The sequence below is a fragment of the Poecile atricapillus genome, chromosome 2, assembly GCF_030490865.1.
Source record: "Poecile atricapillus isolate bPoeAtr1 chromosome 2, bPoeAtr1.hap1, whole genome shotgun sequence".
In the NCBI taxonomy this organism is placed as follows: Eukaryota; Metazoa; Chordata; class Aves; order Passeriformes; family Paridae; genus Poecile; species Poecile atricapillus.
This window is the reverse complement of record NC_081250.1, coordinates 146,160,073-146,177,586: the sequence shown is the minus strand read 5'-3', so window position 1 is coordinate 146,177,586 and position 17,514 is coordinate 146,160,073. Positions and strand designations below refer to the sequence as shown.

The 17,514-nt window shown below is 44.9% G+C and overlaps 1 protein-coding gene across 2 annotated transcripts in view; it reads left to right on the top strand.

The window, feature by feature from the left end:
- Positions 1 to 17,514, top strand: part of ST3GAL1 (ST3 beta-galactoside alpha-2,3-sialyltransferase 1) — a 76,974-nt gene that overhangs the window by 44,064 nt on the left and 15,396 nt on the right. For both annotated transcript variants that reach the window (XM_058833358.1, XM_058833359.1), the window contains one exon: positions 7,679 to 8,454. In XM_058833358.1, the coding sequence (XP_058689341.1) occupies positions 8,143 to 8,454 (312 nt within the window). In that variant the 5' untranslated portion in view covers positions 7,679 to 8,142. The remainder of the gene's footprint in view (positions 1 to 7,678; positions 8,455 to 17,514) is intronic.

Genomic DNA, 17,514 nt, shown 5'->3' with positions numbered 1-17,514 from the left:
GAGCTGGGCTCTCCCCACCCTCTCCTCTCACCCCAAACCCAGTTTCACACCTCTCTCAAGGCTGGAAGTCATGTGCTGTGTGAAGAGATGATGGTAGGGGACATGGCATTTATCAAATAGGAGGAAATTTTATTGGGATAATAGAGTGATCATAAGCATTTTTAATTCTTAGAATCACAGAATCCGGGTCTTAGAATTGGAGTTTGGGTTGGAAAGGACCCTTAAAGATCATCTTGTCCAACGTGGCCTCTCTGCTTTGGGCAGGGACATTGTCAACTAGAAAACCTGGAAAAGAGAAATGTCTGGGAAACCTGTTCCAGTGTTCCATCACTCTCACTGTAAAAAATTCTACCTTGTATCTAGTATAAATCTACCATCTTTTAGTTTAAAATAATTTTGCCTTATCTCGTCTACAGGCTCTACTAAAGAGTCTACTCTAAAGAGTGTCTACAGGCTCTACTAAAGAGTGTCTCCCTACATTTCTTATGCCCCCTTTAAGCACTGGGAAGCTGCTCTGAGTGTTCCCAGATGCTTCTCTTTTCCAGGCTAAACAAACCCAGCTCTCTCAGCCTGTTCTTCATAGGAGAGGTCCTTCTTCTCAGATCTGCTCTCAGTGTTTTTGTCCCCTTGCCTGTGTTGATGCCTGGGGTTGCCCTTGTTGAACCTCATGAAGGAGATTTTGGAGCCAGATAATCCTTCATGGCATTTGCAGTACCATTCAAAGCAAAATTTCCCACTTGGCCTGAAGTCATGAGTACGGAGTGTAGCCCATGGAGGACAGCACAGTTAATCCTGGGTGTTAACACTGTGATTTCTCCAGCCTTTGCAGGAGTGAACTCTTGGAATGCAAGGGAGGAGGATGTGGTGAATGAAGAAATGTCTTCACCACGGTGGGAGGTGGGATGGCAGTTCTCTGCACACAAGGATAAGGGCAGACTCGTGACCTTTTCCAAGCCAGATCCTCCAGCCCTTTCTTCAAATACTGCAAGGGAGTTTTCATTTCCAGGCCACTCAGCCATAAACCTGATAAAGTCTGCTAAGATAAACTTATTTTGAGGCAACAGAATGAAAATTCCTCACCCAAATTTCTGTTGATCCCATAACATCTTGCACAAAAAGGTGCTTGGTTACCCTGACCACGCAGACCTGTTACTCATGTAGGCAGGGCAGGCTGTGTCAGAGTACCAGGGAAATTCCCTATTGCCCTGGCCAGCCCCAGCCTGCTGCCAAACTGCTCACTGATAAGGCACAAATTGGGTAATGATTTTTTTCAGATCACTGGCACCTAAAATGCTGCACAGGTTATGCTCCATAAACCATCTCCGGTTTTTCTTCTGTTCACTGTGATGGATGAAACACTGCCCAATAGCTGGCTTCACATTCAAGAAGCACAGAGGAGCTGCTGCATTCAAATCTTTCTGAAGCTACTTTCTCTCATAGCTTAAATGTTCCTGAATGCTTTTGTTTTCCAGGCAGATCTGATTAGTTTGAGTTGCTTGGAGTGAACGTTTTAATAAATCTGAGAACAATATACCAAGTACCTTGCTTGATTTCAGTGCTGTGATGCCATTTGACAGTGGCAATCAAACAGATTTATGCCTCTCAGCATGGTCAGTGATGGGACAGAAGAGTTAAAGATCATTTTCTCACTGATTAAATGGCAGGTGAGACTTGGGTCTGCCTTTCTGTCTGTGGGCACACAGGAGAGCAGCACACATTCCATCTCTGTGAGGATGTAATGATGGACAGAAGGAAGGAGCCAGTGAGCTCTGAGAGACAAAGCACAAGATAATTTTAATTAATCATAGAATGATTTGTGTGGGGTGGGACTTCAGAGATCATCTGTTCCAGCCCCCCTCTGCTGTGGGCAGGGACACCTTGCACTAAACCAGGCTGCTTGGGGCCCCAGTCACACTGGCCTTGAATACTTCCGGGGATGAGGAATTATATGGAATCCATAATGTAATTAAGGGATGGATGGATGGAAGGATGGATGGATGGATGGATGGATGGATGGATGGATGGATGGATGGATGGGTGAAGGGAAAGGGAAAGGGAAAGGGAAAGGGAAAGGGAAAGGGAAAGGGAAAGGGAAAGGGAAAGGGAAAGGGAAAGGGAAAGGGAAAGGGAAAGGGAAAGGGAAGGGGAAAGGGAAAGGGAAAGGGATGTGGCAGCTTATGCTTTTCCAAAATTGTGTCATGTGGTGGCTTTTGGTGCCCTATAAAGGCAGGGCTCACCTTTGCCTGCCACAGCATCGAACTGAAGTGGCAGAGGCTGTGCTGGGGCACAAGCAGCACCCTGTCATGTCTCCATGAGCCCTTCAGTGCATGGTGAGACTGATCTGCTGGAGCTGGAGGACATGGATCAGAGGTCTGACAGGGGGTCCCAACATCATCTGGGTAATTTCACGCTCCCTCCTCATGCTCAGCTCTGTCTGCCAGGCTGTCCTGTAATCCACATTCTGTCTCACGGAGCAGAAGCTCAGAGGTCTCTGGTGAGGTGTCAGACCAATGAAGTGTTTCTTTCTAAATGTCAGCCAGCCCCAGTCAGGGGGAGGCAGGCAGTGATGAGCCAGGGTAGGGTAGACAAGCCTGTGGTTTGGAGCTAAACAGTTCCCTCCATTGTTTCTCTCCAGGCCTAGCACAGACCTGGGGTGTGAATTTATGTGTGTTTTTCCAGGGATGTGCTTTTTGTTTCCCTAGAACGAGATCTTTCACGGCTGCTTTGGGCCCTTGTGGGTACAGTAAGGCAAGATTTAACCTCCCAGGCCAGGGCTTTGAGGCCAAGGGTTGCTTGAATAGTTACTCCCAAGAAGTGTGGACAGGAAAAAAGTCCTCAAATGGCAGAAAGGATGCTTAGGGACGTACTGTCAGTGTTGCCAAATTTATAACAATATAGCTGTCAGTGGCTTAGCTGAGAAACTACTTAATCTCTGTAGGTTTTACAGGGCAGGAATCTGAGCTGTGCTTCTGAAAATGGGCATTTTCAGTTCTATTGCTGAGACCTTTCTAGCACAGCACATTCTCTTGAAGTCAAAATTGCAGCAAATCTTGAACCTACTCCTTCAAGTGTAGAGTTCCCAGCTGTAAAATTCTGTGGGATGTCCAAGGGTTGTGTGATGGCCACCATCAGTCAGGAAAGAGCTGCACAGGTCACACTGTCTTTTCCCAGATCCTGACAGGGCAGGTGGATGTGTGAGTTTGGGGTCTAAAGGATTTTGGGACCTTTGAGCTGTTCAAGCCCTGCATGGAACTGTGGCAATGTCTCTGTTCCAGGATGCTGCTGTTCCCTGTTGCCTTTGTGCTCTTCTGCCTGGAATGCTGTGTCTGGAAAACGTTGCCAGTTTCAAACTACAGAGTGGGTTTCACACCCGGGTTTTAGAGTGAATTACAGACCAGAAAAGCTGGATCCTGAAGAATCCAACACAAGCTAACAAAGATCTCCTCAATGTGGTGCTGGTACAAAGCATCTCTTTGTTAGAAAAGTAGGCATCAAGAAAGGGCCAAACACCAATGTACTGGGACATTTACAGTGCTGGGGAATGAGTATGGTGATTTCTTTTTCAGTGCTTTTTCACTGTTATTTTCTTCACGCATTTTGTCTAAGGCCCATTAAAAAGAGATCAAAAAAATTAACCATTGTGCTAATATTGTGTGGCTGACCACAAAGATCTTCTGTAATGCCCAAATGCCCTTCCCCTGCACCCCATAAGCTGTCCCATGTCCAAGGTAGCAGCATATCTCAGTCCCAAAGGCAGAACTGGCTCACCTGGGTGAGTTTCATGCCTGAGGCTGAGGCTGAGGCTGTGCAGAGCCAGCCCTGGAGGGATGCAGGCAGGGTGTCCCTTCTTTGAGGTCTTGTCTCAGGGTCCCACCTGTCCTTGTGTCCCCGGGCTCCTTTGGGCTGGTGCAGTTGATGGCTCTTGGGGTGGGCCTGGGAGCAGCTCCAGCAGGGCATTATTTAGGTTCCCCTTTTCTTTCTGTGCTCTTTTCTGGGTGTGCAGATGAGCTTTTGTCAGAGAACCTGACGAGTGCAGTGAGAATACATTGCATTTGTAAGTGGATTTGTAAAAAATTTCCTTAAGGTCTTAAGGATTGCTTTATATTAGTCCATTGAACCAATGTGTTTTTATCTTTGTTAATTACCAGATTGGCAAGGGACCAGGGACATTCTTCAGATCGTGAGTTTACAATGCAAATAAAATCTACCTTGGAGGAGAAGGGAAAAAAAAAAAACAAACAAAACCTAAAACAAACAAAAAAACCCTCCTCTCTCCTTGTTCCTTCTTTCTAAAACGAGCAGACAATGACGGCAATCACGATTGATCCTGGTATCTTTCACAACGTAAAATGTAGACAGAAGATTAAGCTCGACTCTCATGACCATTTGATCACCCTGGACCCACTCAGGACAGAGTTTGGAGGAACTTGTCTCTTCTGAACCTGCCTCCCTGGTCCTCCTGGGACATGACCCTCTGCATTTTCCCTGCACTGCACATCACTGGGTATTACCAGCATAAATAAACTGTCCCGGGGAGCACAAAGGTGCCTTACACGGGGACAATGACATCGGCTGAAGGACGGGGGAGTGGGAAGGTAGCAGACAAAATCCGGACCAGAAATAAGACCTTAAGCACCCAATCACTTAAGGTAGCTTAACCTGCTGCCTGCAGGGGCTGAGCTGGGATCTCTGCACACGGGCACAGCTGCGGGCAGGCACTGTTAAGCTCTGCTTATCTCTCAGGGGACTGTAGCTGGGAGAGGGCTGGGCACTAAATCTCCCTACCTTAACTCCCCAGAAATTGTTTCTGGGTCTGAGGCCAAAATAGCCTGTTCACAGAGGTGCTAATGCCGAGGTCATGCCAGGGATGGTGATAAGGGCTGTGGCTGCTATCATGTTTCTTACTTGTAATGGCTTCATTTAACTATCACAAGTAGTGTCCAGAAGTGAAACATTCCCAACAGCTGGGGTTGACATCCCTGCATGGTTTCCTACAGCAATCCCTGACCTTCCACTTCCCAGCACCTCAGTGAATCCTATGGAAACACTTTTGCAAAGATTTATGCATCTTGTGTGAGCAGAGGGGGCGAGACAGACACAGGGATAATCTGAGATGTGGTACAAGATGCTGTGAAGAATAAAACTAGTGATATCTGGGTTGGATCTGCCAGGTGTTCTAAGAAAGAAAGAAAACAAAACCAGAAAAAACCCCAAAAAACTCCAAGTCACACTGAACTGAAAAAAAAAAAGAGATTTTGCATTCATTTCAGTCATCCTTTTCCTCAGGCCATATAGGAAGCATGAACATTCAGAGGAAACTGTAAACAGTAAGAATTAAAATAGAGTATCCTGTCTTCATATCCACAGGGAAAAAGGGCCTTATGAAATCTGGTTTTTCACCTTTCCATCACATGCTAAAAAAGACAGGATGATTAGGAATGTGAAGACATTTTATCCCACTGTGTAAACACTGGTTTGGGTTTTGGTTTTTTACTCCCTGAGTTATAAATACAAATTTAACCTTAGCTGAGTTACAATAAATAAATAAATCTGGTGAAATGGGTGCTTGTTTTGGAGGCCAGAACTGTTTTATCAACAATACTCCATTTTATAGGCTTTTCCAAGAAAGGCTGGATAATCCCTCTCCCTTCTCCTCTTAAAAATGTAACAGAAGAGCAGGAGCTGTGTTTACAAATACTGATTTGGCCCAGCACTGACAGCAGTGGGGGGTTGACCTGCCAGCATTACAGCTCCTGAATTATCCACTCCATAAATGGAAAATCAATTTGCTTCTGGGATTCAGCATGTTTTCAGGGTTGTTAGAGGCTGTATTTTTGTTTAAACTCACATCCAGGCTAGGAAAGCAAATGTGTTTGGGGCTGTTGTGCGGTGCAGGGTGCAGCTGGCGCGGATGGGGCTGTGCACTGGGGCTGTTCTCCTGAGCTCCCTTTCTGACCCCCAAGGCACAGTGGCAGCATCCCCATTGCATCTCTAAGGCTGGGATTCCTGAATTTTACCCGGGAATACTTCAGAAGATTTCTGCTTAGTGTGAAAACTTCCCTCTGCAACATTAAAGTGAATGCAGGATGGTTCCCTGATTTACTGGTGCAAGGAGCCCAAGCAGATGGGGTTAATAAAGCCCTTTGTTATCCAGCCTGACCCACTTGTCAGCCCTTGAGCTGCTATAAATGCATGTGGAGGGGCCAGACTTAAAATAAATCTCGAGGCATTTGGCAAACAGCAGCTAATTGAAGGGCACATGCTGCCCATCATGTGCTGAGGAGGAGAAACCTGGGGCAAAGGCTTAAAACCGAGGCCTGAGTCTCCTGTTTTTGGAACTGGCTGTATGGGACTCTGTAAATATTTACACACCACCTTTAAAATCCAAGCTGTTTCCAGGATGCTGTGTCAAATCCCTTGGAAAAGTGGTTTGTCCTGGGGCAGCTCCTCGCAGATCCCCAGAAGAGGAGCCAGCAGGAAAGCTGGGGATGCTGCAGCTGCACTTCCCTCCTGTCTGGATAAACAGCACATTTGGGAGATGGGGGGGTCCTGCATCCATGCCATGCACAGAATGGGTTAAAATAATGAGATTTCATGGTAACAATTGCAGTTTTGCTGGCTCTTTGCTGGTCTGAAGCCTTCAGCTGAGCGGTGAATGAGGCTTCTCTCGCTGGGTTTTCACTTGTTCATAAATTGCACATATTCTGGCATGGTTGCTTCTCTGATATTTTTCCTACCTTTTTGGGAAAAAAACAAACAACAACAAAACAAAGAGTGTTATTTAAGCAATGGCACTTTTGGGACTTTTGGTAAACATCTGAAGTTTTATAAACAACATGTTTTTCTTCACACAAAACAAAGCCTGTCCTACAATGGCATTCCCACAAAACACTGTGGGATGAAGGGATTCATTTTATGACTTTTTAAAACTTGTTTAAATCACTGCTGTCAGGCAGGGAACACCAGGAGGGGAAGGGAGAGAAGCTCTGGGTCCCTCTGTACCTCCAAAGCAGCTCTGTGCCTCTCTGCCTAGGCTGGGGTCAAGCAGCTATCACCTACCTTTCCTTGACAGAAAAAAGAGCAATTTTCCATGTCAAACAAAGGCCATTTATACTTTGATTTCCCCTGTTTGTCCCAGGACATATGAGCTGTTTTTGCTTGGCTTTGTCTAATCACAAATCCAATCCCAATCCTTAAGAAATTAAGCTGGCTGGGGAAGGAAAGAGGAAAGAACTGATTCATCTTCCTCCCTGTGCTGCTCCTCCCTCCTTTGCTGGGTGCTTGCTGTTCAGCTGCTCTGAGTTATGAATACTTTGCTCTTGTGGCTATCAAGGTCAGCCTGAAGGAGGGAGGTGAGTCATTGTCATTCAAATAGCAACAAACTGTAATTCAAATAAGGCCAAAGCAGAGACAGGAGGCTGATTCAATACAAAGAGACTCAATGTCCACAGGTCGATGCTCTGCCCTTTCCAAAATTTCACCCTCACACTCCTCAGTGTGCAAATACCAGAGCAGAGCTTAAGCCAGGACTGCTGTTTCCAGGGCTCTGACCTGATCAGAAGTTCTGGATGGGGAGGGGAAAAGCAGAGAACTTAGGGGGGAATGAAAAGCAAAACAAAACAAAACAAAACAAAAAACCTGACTATTTTTATTTCTTTTTTTGTCTGTGTGTCTCTAGGTTGCAAACTTCTCTCCATGGCTTAAGCAGATATCAGAGCATGTCTCTCTGATGGAATGTACAACCCTATATGATCCCATCCTTCAGGAACTAAATTCCAAGAAAAAGAATACAGTTTCTACAATTTGCTTGTTTTAATGTATGGCTTGGTCTCACACACAAAACCTGAGTTTTAATTTCTGTACTCAGACAGACAGGGTCTGTCTTCAGCAAACCCTCATCAGGAGAGGTTATCAGCAGGACAGAGAGGTGGAAGGAACTTTGAAACACTGTGAGAAGGTGGAAGGAAATACCCAGCTTGTCCTTTTTCAGGCCTGTTTGGGGAAGATGAAGCTTCTCCCTTATGGCTGGCAGTAGTGGGGTGAGTCTGTTCAGCCAGTGCTAGCTGCCTAAACAGCCTCTTTTTGCCTTACGTTGGAGCCTGCGTTTTTGGCCGGCGGTGGGGCAGAGCCCAAGGGGCAAAGATGGTCGTGGTAAGGAGGAGGAATGTGAAAATGTTCACCTTTGCCTTTTTGCTCATCACGGTGACGTCGTTTCTGCTGAACTACACGCACCAGGTGACCACGACCACCTGGGACCCCAGACATCTCGTCGTGCAGTTTTCAGAGCACGTCCAAAAACTCTTCAGGTACCCCAGGAGACCTTGCAGCTGTCACACGTGCATTTCAGAGCTGGGACATTCCCTCTGGTTCGATCAGAGATTTAACTCAACTATGCAACCTTTCCTGACCTCACAAAATGCCTTGATCCCAGAAGACAGCTACAGGTGGTGGCTGGTAAGTGGGGGGTGTGGATACAGCCTGGGCTTTGGGTGATGGTGGTGGTGTCAGGCTTCCAGGGATGCCAGGCACATAGAAAGAGATGTTTTCTGCCCAAAGCATTTGCTGTCTCAGCTGACCAGGCGGAGGTGGAAGGAAGTGGGTGTTTGTGCTGCTGTTTAGCTCGGAGTGCTTGGAGTGCACATTCACTTGCTCTGAGCTACAGAAGTCCCTGACACAGTTAGGTGAACCAGAATTTCCAAATGTCAATACTGTCATCTTCTCCCTTCTCTTCCAAAGACCAAGCTTCATAACCCCTCTGTTTCTGCTTCAGATGGTCTTTTTGCCATTCATTAAGGCGGATAATCAAACTAATTTCGAGGTGTGCCATTCCCCCGGGGCTCTCCTTAACATAAGATACATAAATGCTTAGCAGGATTAAATGGGAAATTATTAATTCCATGTGTATGAACACATTCTCTGTTGTGGCTGATGGTGTAAAACAGATTTGGAAAGCTCATGGGTGGCGGTGGATCACTGGGAAGGAACAGCCCCAAGTGTGTCCTTGAGCAGGGTGGTCCAGCTACCTCTTGAAGCCTGATCATGAAAGCAAACTGATGCCTTGTTCACAAATCACAGAAGGGAAAAAGATGTGTCCTGTTGTTTTGCCTAACAAAAGCCCCTTTTATGTTCTCTTGAAACAAGACATCAGTTGTTTGATTTACTCATGGCTGTGCTAACGAGGTGCTAAAGTGCAGGTCCTTCTGCAACAACCCCAGTGAAATAGCAGTTTCATTGCACTTGTTTTCCCCCTTTTCCGGAAAAATAGTCCCCTGTGCCTTTCTTTGAACACACAACAGCCTGCAGTTTAATGTCTTGGAGCAGCAAAACCCTTGTTGTTGAATTCTGGGCTTTCAGGGCTTCTCTGGCACCCTGAGGGGGCCTCTCCAACAGGCACCCACTGTTGTAGTGGGGACATTTGGGTTTTGGAGGGGATGTCAGGTGCTGTGGAGATGAGCCTGTATTGGATTTATCACTTCTCACTCCACTGGGTGTTGTATTTAGTGCTGAAAAATAAATGCCACTGAACTCTGTCATCTTTAATTGGTGTGTAAATGATATCATTGTTTTATGATGAGGCCCTCCTTTTTGCAATGACTCAAGTACTGCAGGTGCTGTATCTTTTTACCTTCCCCTTGGCCATGACTTTGATTTCCCATTGCTGGTGGTTTTTCTTGCAGCTTCCAGACACTTTTCCATCTGGTCCCCATGTGTTTTGTCTGGACTTTGCTGGAGCCTTGAGAGGGGAAGATGGCAAGCTCAGGTCCTTGCCCTTGCCCTGGCTTGAGGTTTCACCAGGGAGATGGGCTGATCTAACAACTGGCAGTTTGCAAAGGAGTGGACATTCCCCAGACTGAGCTCAGTAATGAGAGGATGACGTTACTTATGGACAACATGAACAAAGCCAGTCTGCATTCTGCACTCAGAGCTCACTGATTTAAGCATGAGGTTTGAATGCATTCTCTCTTAGGAAAAAAAATAATAAAAATAAGAAAAAGCTTGGGACTCAGTACAGAAGCCTGAATATGTAATGCCCTTTCTTGTAGTGAAACAGAAAAAAAAGAAAGGAAGCAGTGCTTCCTCGATTTACAGAATCAATTAGGTTGGAAAGGACCTCTGAGATTATCAAGTCCAAGCTCTGGCTGAACACCACATGGTCAACCAGACCAGGGAACCAGGTGCTACATCCAGTCTTTCCTTAAACACCTCCAGGGGTGGTCGCTCCACCACCTCCCCGGGCAGCCCATTCCAATGTCTAATTACCCTTTCTATGAATCAATTTCTTCTAATGTCCAACTTAAATCTCCCCAACCATAGTTTTAGACTGTGTCCTCTCATCCTGTTGCCAGTTCCCTGGGAGAAGAGACTGACCCCCCACATGGCCACAACCTCCTTTCAGGTGGTTGTAGAGAGTGACAAGGACACTCCTGAGCCTTTTCTCCAGGCTGAACAGCCCCAGCTCCCTCAGCCTCAGTCACCTCATAGGACCTGTGCTCCAGACCCTTCACCAGCTTTGTTGTCTTCTCTGGACTTGCTCCAGCACCTCAGTGTCCTTCTTGAAGTGAGGGGCCCAGAAGTGGACACAGCACTCGAGTCGTGGTCTCACCAGTGCATTAAAAATTCAGCTTGACCTGGAATAGATTCTTTCAAAGGAAGTCTGTTTCTTTTTCAGCAAAATGAAAAAACAGGCTTTCAGGACAGCTGAAAGTCTCCCCATCCCAAACAAAAGCTGCTCATTAATTTTCAGGGCTGTCTAACCATGTTTTAGTGTTTTCATTCTTTTTTTTTTTCTTTTTTTTTTTTTTTTTATTCAGATCGAGTTCAAAAGGAATATACCACTTCAGAATACAAAATCAAAGCAATATTTTTTCAGATGGTAAAAATAAATCTTCTAAGATTTCTAGACTTTTTCAATCTTCAAGCAGGTTGTGGGAAATATTTTGATGTCCCCCATAACTGCATTCTGTATTGGAAATTTTTACTTTCTGAAAGTCTTTGCCCTAATGTGTAGGAGATGGAGAAAGTGCCCTGACTCCACTGAAATATGGTTTTGGGTAAACCCCAGGCATGATGTGGCCTTACCTCCTCATTGCAGCTGATTCCTTATGTACATGTTGCTTTGGGTAAACTTTTCTGAGATGGTGTCATTTCTTCAGTAAATAATTCCCAGGTGCATCCTGAGGGCAACTCCCTTTTCGCTATTCATTTTTAGGCTCATCTTCAAAGCAATTCTGAGATTTCAGCCAGTCTTTAAGAAAACATTGCTCATGGCCATGTTTCACTCTTGTGTGCTTTGCCAACTCAGTAATTTGTGACTTTTTGCTGTATTTGTGCATAAAAAGGAGGTATGAGGAAACCTGAGATTGCTCAAACCTCTTTTTGGGTCAGGGGGGAATGACTGGGTGCACTCTCAGGAGCTGATTTCAGACAGTGTGGCAGTTCTGCTGAGCTGTACCTGAGGCTCTGAGATGCACTGGAGCTCTTTATTACCCGGCTGTGACTCCCCTGTCGTGGGGAGACCCATGTGATGTGCTGCCCTAAAAGCAGGCAGAGCCCTTGCCTGGCCACCAAGCTGAGTGTGCCCTCTCTCCCCCTTAACCCATGTTGCTGTAGATGTGCTAAGTGCTGTTCACCCAAACAGTCCTGCAGCATTAGTATCCCTCCAGTACCAGGACACTGAGGACTCATTTCAGAGATTAATGACCAGTATTGGAGACAAAGGGACATTTGGGACCAAGGAATGGGGTGGTTTCCCTTGCTTACAGCTCTTCTCATAGCTGCCAGGCTGCTTCATGGTTTATTTAGAGAATATATAGTTTGAACACTTTCAGCCTGGTAGGATGTGACCTTTAGAAGGAAATATTCCTGCTTGCTCTGAATAAAACTGTTTGTGTATAGTGGATTTAGTGCTACCACCTGTGCAGGTGGGGAGGAGCAGGGGAGAGAAGGTCAGTGCCACCATCCCTGCAGTGGCTCCTCTTGCTGCACGGGGCAGGGCTGCTCCAGAGAAGGCCCCTGAAAATGTACCTGGCTGTTTCTTTGTTCATGGAAACAAGGGGGATGTTGTCAGGACTGCTCCCTGCTTCTCATTTGCTTAAATAGACACAAACTGTCCATTATTTTAATCAGGTAGCAAATAATGGCCCAAATTCTCCTCCTGCCTATACCCCTGCAGCTGTTCTGTACTTTTGGTGACTTAAAGTTCAATTGGAATCTTCTACTTTCAGGGAGGATCTGGGCATTAATAACACTTCATGCTGTGAACATTTTGTTAGAAATTCCTCCCTCCCTCCCTTTTCTCCCTTTATCCTCCCCTGTCTCTCACCTCCTGTCTCCTCCTCTGCCTTCCCTTATGCTCAGGGACCGTGAGAGTGTTTTTGCAGGGTGGCACCTGGTGTTACGTAATACATTCCTTTCTGTTTATATTTTCTTTCCCTGAGCTTGTTCACCTGCAAGTTTTCCATTGTTTTACCATGACACAAAAGCTGTGATGTTCTCACTAAATTTAGTAACCTATATGTAAGGAAACATGGCAAGAATTATATGCTGTAACAAAGCACAGCATTTATTTATCATTTTCTTGTTTTTTTCTAAGGGACAAATGCGTTGTTCTTGGAGAACAGAAAGTATAAAAAATAGGAGATTAGAGCCTGCTGTTCTAAACTCAGATGTTAAGGTTGATGGATTGAAGTTGTGATAAGTAAATTTAGGTTCAGAGTTTCCTGGCAATCTTCTCTATAGCACATTGTTCATAAACTGTCATGGTTTGAGAACTTTTATCTTGTCTTATAATGGTGAAGGGTTTTTGCCTTTTCTTTGGAAGAAAGCTCAGATCTTGGGGCCATGTTATTAGCGTATCTAAAAGAAAATATTAGTTTAAATTCATTATGTTTGTAGGAAAAATGTAATATATGGCTTAAAAAATTTGCTTTCAGCCAGTGAACAAAGGGGCATCCCCACCCAACACATGTGCTGAGGAAGTTGGGGCAGCTGCACTGATTTTTAAGGCAGCAGCAGAGCTGCTTGGCACCTGAGTCATGCATTTTGAATGCTCTCTGAGGAAAATGTGCAAATACTTTCATCACCAGAAGTTTCCTTTGAAACTGGGAAGCTATCTGTGACACTTTGAAAGCAATTCAGAGGGCTCAGCGCTTCGAAGGTAGCCTGTAGCTACCAGATCACTGTAGAAGGTGGTACCAAATACCAAATCCAGGCCCCTGGCTCTGGTCCCAGTGCCTGCCACATGCCCAGTCCCACCTGCAGTTGAGCTGCTTGGTTGTAAATGTGACATTTAGACCAGATTTGGACCAGATTTTGGCCCTGGGCCCCCTCTTACCCTCACTGGCAGCCCCCATGTAAGTGGAGCTGGGCTGGAGCTGCTCCTCCTGTGGTGAGGACAGATGGATGTGAAGGTGGTCCAAGCTCACAAGTCTCTCTCAGCACAAGGGTCAGAGTAGTGTAGAGTGACCCATACCAACCATGGAAGTCAGAAATTGTACAACTCAACATATTATTGTGTGTTATTTACAAAATAGATGCACATACATATTTATATTTGAGAAGGAAATTTTCTGACTACACAGATCATTAAACAAAGCCCAAACTCTTGACAGCTCCTCTATTCTTCCCCTTCAACTCCTAGATGCATAGTAATTGAAGGACATTAAATAATAACAGGAATAAAGCCATATTTTCCAGACGAAGGAGGCATTTTTAAAATTTCCTGATGATTTCCTTTCAAACTCTCCTTGAGTCTGTAGAACAGAGATTACCTGGATTTGCCCCACCAGACTGTTGGTAGGATTAATCTTGTAGCTGGGAAGTGTTGCATCAGTGTTAATGCCTCCAAACTGCAGCAGTGAGGCAATTAGTAGCTGTGCAAAAGAGATTCTCATGGAGCTTTATTTGCTCTTTATCTTTTAAAAACAGTTAAAAAAAATTAGAAAAGCCACAAACCCCAGTTTTGCTACCCCAACTTCCCCCAGGCTGCCTGGCTGTGTTCTGGGGCTGCCTCACCAGTGCTGGCTGCTGCCAGACCCACAGCTGTACCTGTCTGTCCACCACAAGGGTTCTGCCTTGGTCCATCTTCTATCTGCATCCACACCACACCAGTGATTGCAGACTAATCTGTTCTACCTGATAATGATTTGGGATTTTGAAGATGTGCTTAATGTGCTGGCAAACTTGGCCATGGGTGCAGGATGCACAGCAGGAGAGCTTTCCCTTGTGGTTCTCCTGGCTCCTTTGAGAGGCCCCAATATAAAAAGGACATGGATGTCTTGGAGCAAGTCCAGAGGAGGCCTGGGAAGATAGGTGGAACACCTTTCCTGTAAAGACAAACTGAGAGAATTGGGGTTGTTGAACTTGGGGAAGAGAAGGCTCTGGGGGAACTTTACTGCCAGCTTTCAATATCTAAAGGGGCTACAGGAGAGCTTGTCACGAGGGACAAGGACTGATAGGACAAGAAGGAATGGCTTTAACCTGGAAGAGGGCAGGTTAAGATCAGTTATTAAGAAGAAATTCTCTCCTTTGAGTGTGGTGAGGCACTGGCACAGGTTGCCCAGAGAATTGGATGCCCCATCCCTGGTAGTTTTCAAGGCAAGGTTGGATGGGGCTTGGAGCAACCTGGTCTAATGGGACCTGTGCCTGCCCATGGCAGGGGTATTGGAATAAGATGACCTTTAAGGCCTCTTCCAACCCAAACCATTTTGTGATGGCATGACTGTAGCTGTGTCCTCACCACTCCAAGCCATTAGCTCTGAGCAGCCTTTGCTGGATTCACAATCTCCCTTTGCAACCCCTTAGCCAAGTTTTGGGTATTTCTGCTTGGTAGTGCTGTCAGTGTGATGGTGTTGGAGAACCCAGTGAAGCCTCCTGAGAAGTTTAAAAAAGCAGCAAATCCCTTGTCCTCCTTAGTGGGGGCATGCACAGCGATGAGGAGGGAACAACAGGCTCTTCCTTGGAGAGCCATTCATGGGTGAAGAAAGGGAGTGCATGAACTTTGAGGGTTCTTTTTTCTTGCCTTTTTTGTTTTCTTGCTAGCTCCCTTCTGTATGTGAAATGGGGAGTTTCTAAGGCTGGGAGATGATTTAGGAAACTTCTCAATCTCAACTCCCAAATATAGTTTTTAACAACCTGAGGTGAAGAGTTGACTCTCAAGTGACACACAAATATTTTATGGAGGGAAGCTGGACTGTTCAGTAATCCAGTGATATTTTATATGTGGACACAAAATGGGTTAAGGTGCTTTATGATCTTGGCCAAAAACTTGAACTGCTTCTTTAGATACATGTATTACTTGCACAGACTTCTGAGAAAAACAGCCACTTCACTCAGGACATAGGGGTCAAGTATTTCAGTGTAGTTAAGGCTGCTCTTAGCAACTATATCCATACACATATCCCTGTGACACATCTACAGCATTTGGAGGGAGGATGCTGCTGTCCTAGCAGAGCCACAGGCTCTCACTCACAGACTTCCACTCTGTGCTTTTGTTGATTTATGGGAAAGGCCAGACTGGTGGGAGCTTGATAAGGAGAAAAGGAAAAAAAAAAAAGAAAAAAAGAAAAGACAACAATACTAAAAAAAAAAAAAAAGACTAAAGTTTGGTGTGGGAAAGTGAACTATAATCGTCTTGTAACTGTAATGCTATTAAAATGTCTTTTTTTCAATAAGCCAAGCAAATATTGTGCAATAAGGAACTGTATAAGGAATTGTGCATGCTAAGTCTGAATATTTACAAGCTGAATATGCCTTGGAGTTAACCAGCTTTGTTGCTTCCTCTTCTCTGTTTTGCTGCAACGTCAAAGACTAACCAGTGTTGATAGAAGATTAGTCCTGAAATGTATAGTTCAATCAGATAATCCCTGAGAAATCAGAACAGAGCAGTTAAAATGAGTTAAGGACAGATGTGTCGTTGTATGGGTGTTCAACACACAATGCAATACGGTCATCACCCTATTTGAGGGCACTGAGAGAATCTCTAACATTAGTAATTGTCTTTCCTATGGAAGTTGTGTACAACAGAAGGATTGTAGGACAGTGGTGTTGTGCTTTCGGGTTGATGTTAGTTCCCATGTTTCACCTTGGTTGCAGTAGACTTCCTCTAGACAGAAGCATAAAAGAATGGTGAATGCCTGAGATCTGTAAATGGAGGAGCCTGTCCAGGATGTTTCTTACTATTTTAATACAGCAAAAATGCATCAATAATCCAGGTCTTTCCCTTTTCTGATGCTGTCAATATGAATGAAAAGAAAATTTAACTTAAAAGGGATACCCAGGTACTTGGAATTTTCTGAAAATTGCCTTCCTGTTCTGAATTTTCTGAGGGAAAATCAGTTCAAGGGTGAGATTTTGATGGGTTTCCTTTTCATTTCTGAAAGACAGTTAAGAATCAGCCCATCTTTACAGAGGCAGAGAGTATATATGGATGAATGCAAATGTGTGTTCAAATAACTCAAAATAAGTTCCTTTTTCAGAAAATACTGTATTTTACTACATTATGCACCTGTACTACACTCTGTGACATCTGTGAAATCTCAAGTTGTTTTGAGGGCTGCAGGTTTTCTAACATTGTTTTTCTCATATTCAGAGCAAGATGAGGTTAGATTTGATTAATAAAGAACACACAAGAGTTCAGATATTTAGCCATGTGTTTGTTGTTGCATCACACACAGATTCAGAAGATGACCTTTTTTTTTATATCATTGAGCCTTGCACTGAATAGTGACACACATGGTCACAATTACAGTGCTTGTCTGGTCATCCTAATTACCTTGCATCCTAATCACCTTGTGCAGTCCATATACAAGTAAATAGATTAGAAAGGATTAGTGGGATGATTAAATCTGTATATGATTAAGTCTGTATATGTATATGTATATGATTTCTTTGTCTACTTTGTTTCAATTTCTCATGTCATCTTCTAGCTCTGAGCTCCAGAGAGCTGTTGTTCATTTCAGTGCAAATAAGGTCCTGCAAAAAGCACAAAATTTAAACAAAAAATTACAGTGCTGCACCTGTTTGTGTTTGTGTGAGAGAGGGAGATAGCAGGACAAATTATCAGTTCCTGGTGCAGTCAAGGGAAACACATTAGAAACTAAAGCCAAATTAGCCCAGGCCATTCCTGGGAGTCGTGGGAAAAGGTGTTTCTCTTCTGTCCCTCCCTGTCTTTCCATGCCCTGGGCTGGCAGAGCAAGACAGAGCCTTTTTGGACTATTTTGTGCTGGAGCCGTTCTCCTTTTGTGAGCTTGGAAGCGAGTGGCACCACGAGGGTGGGCAGTGCTGTTTGTGAGCATGCCAGTACTCCCAACCTCTTCAGAAAATCTCTGAGAGCTGAGCCCCAGAACAGGAGTGTGTGACCATCACCTGCCCTGCACCGTGCCTGTACCTTCCCACTCCAGCCATTGTTTCCACCATGCACCACAGAGCTGCAACAGAGCAGTTTCCCTCCATGGCAACAGACACAATGACCAAGGTCCGGGTGGTTTTCTTCATCCTGGAGATTTTTTTTTAGAT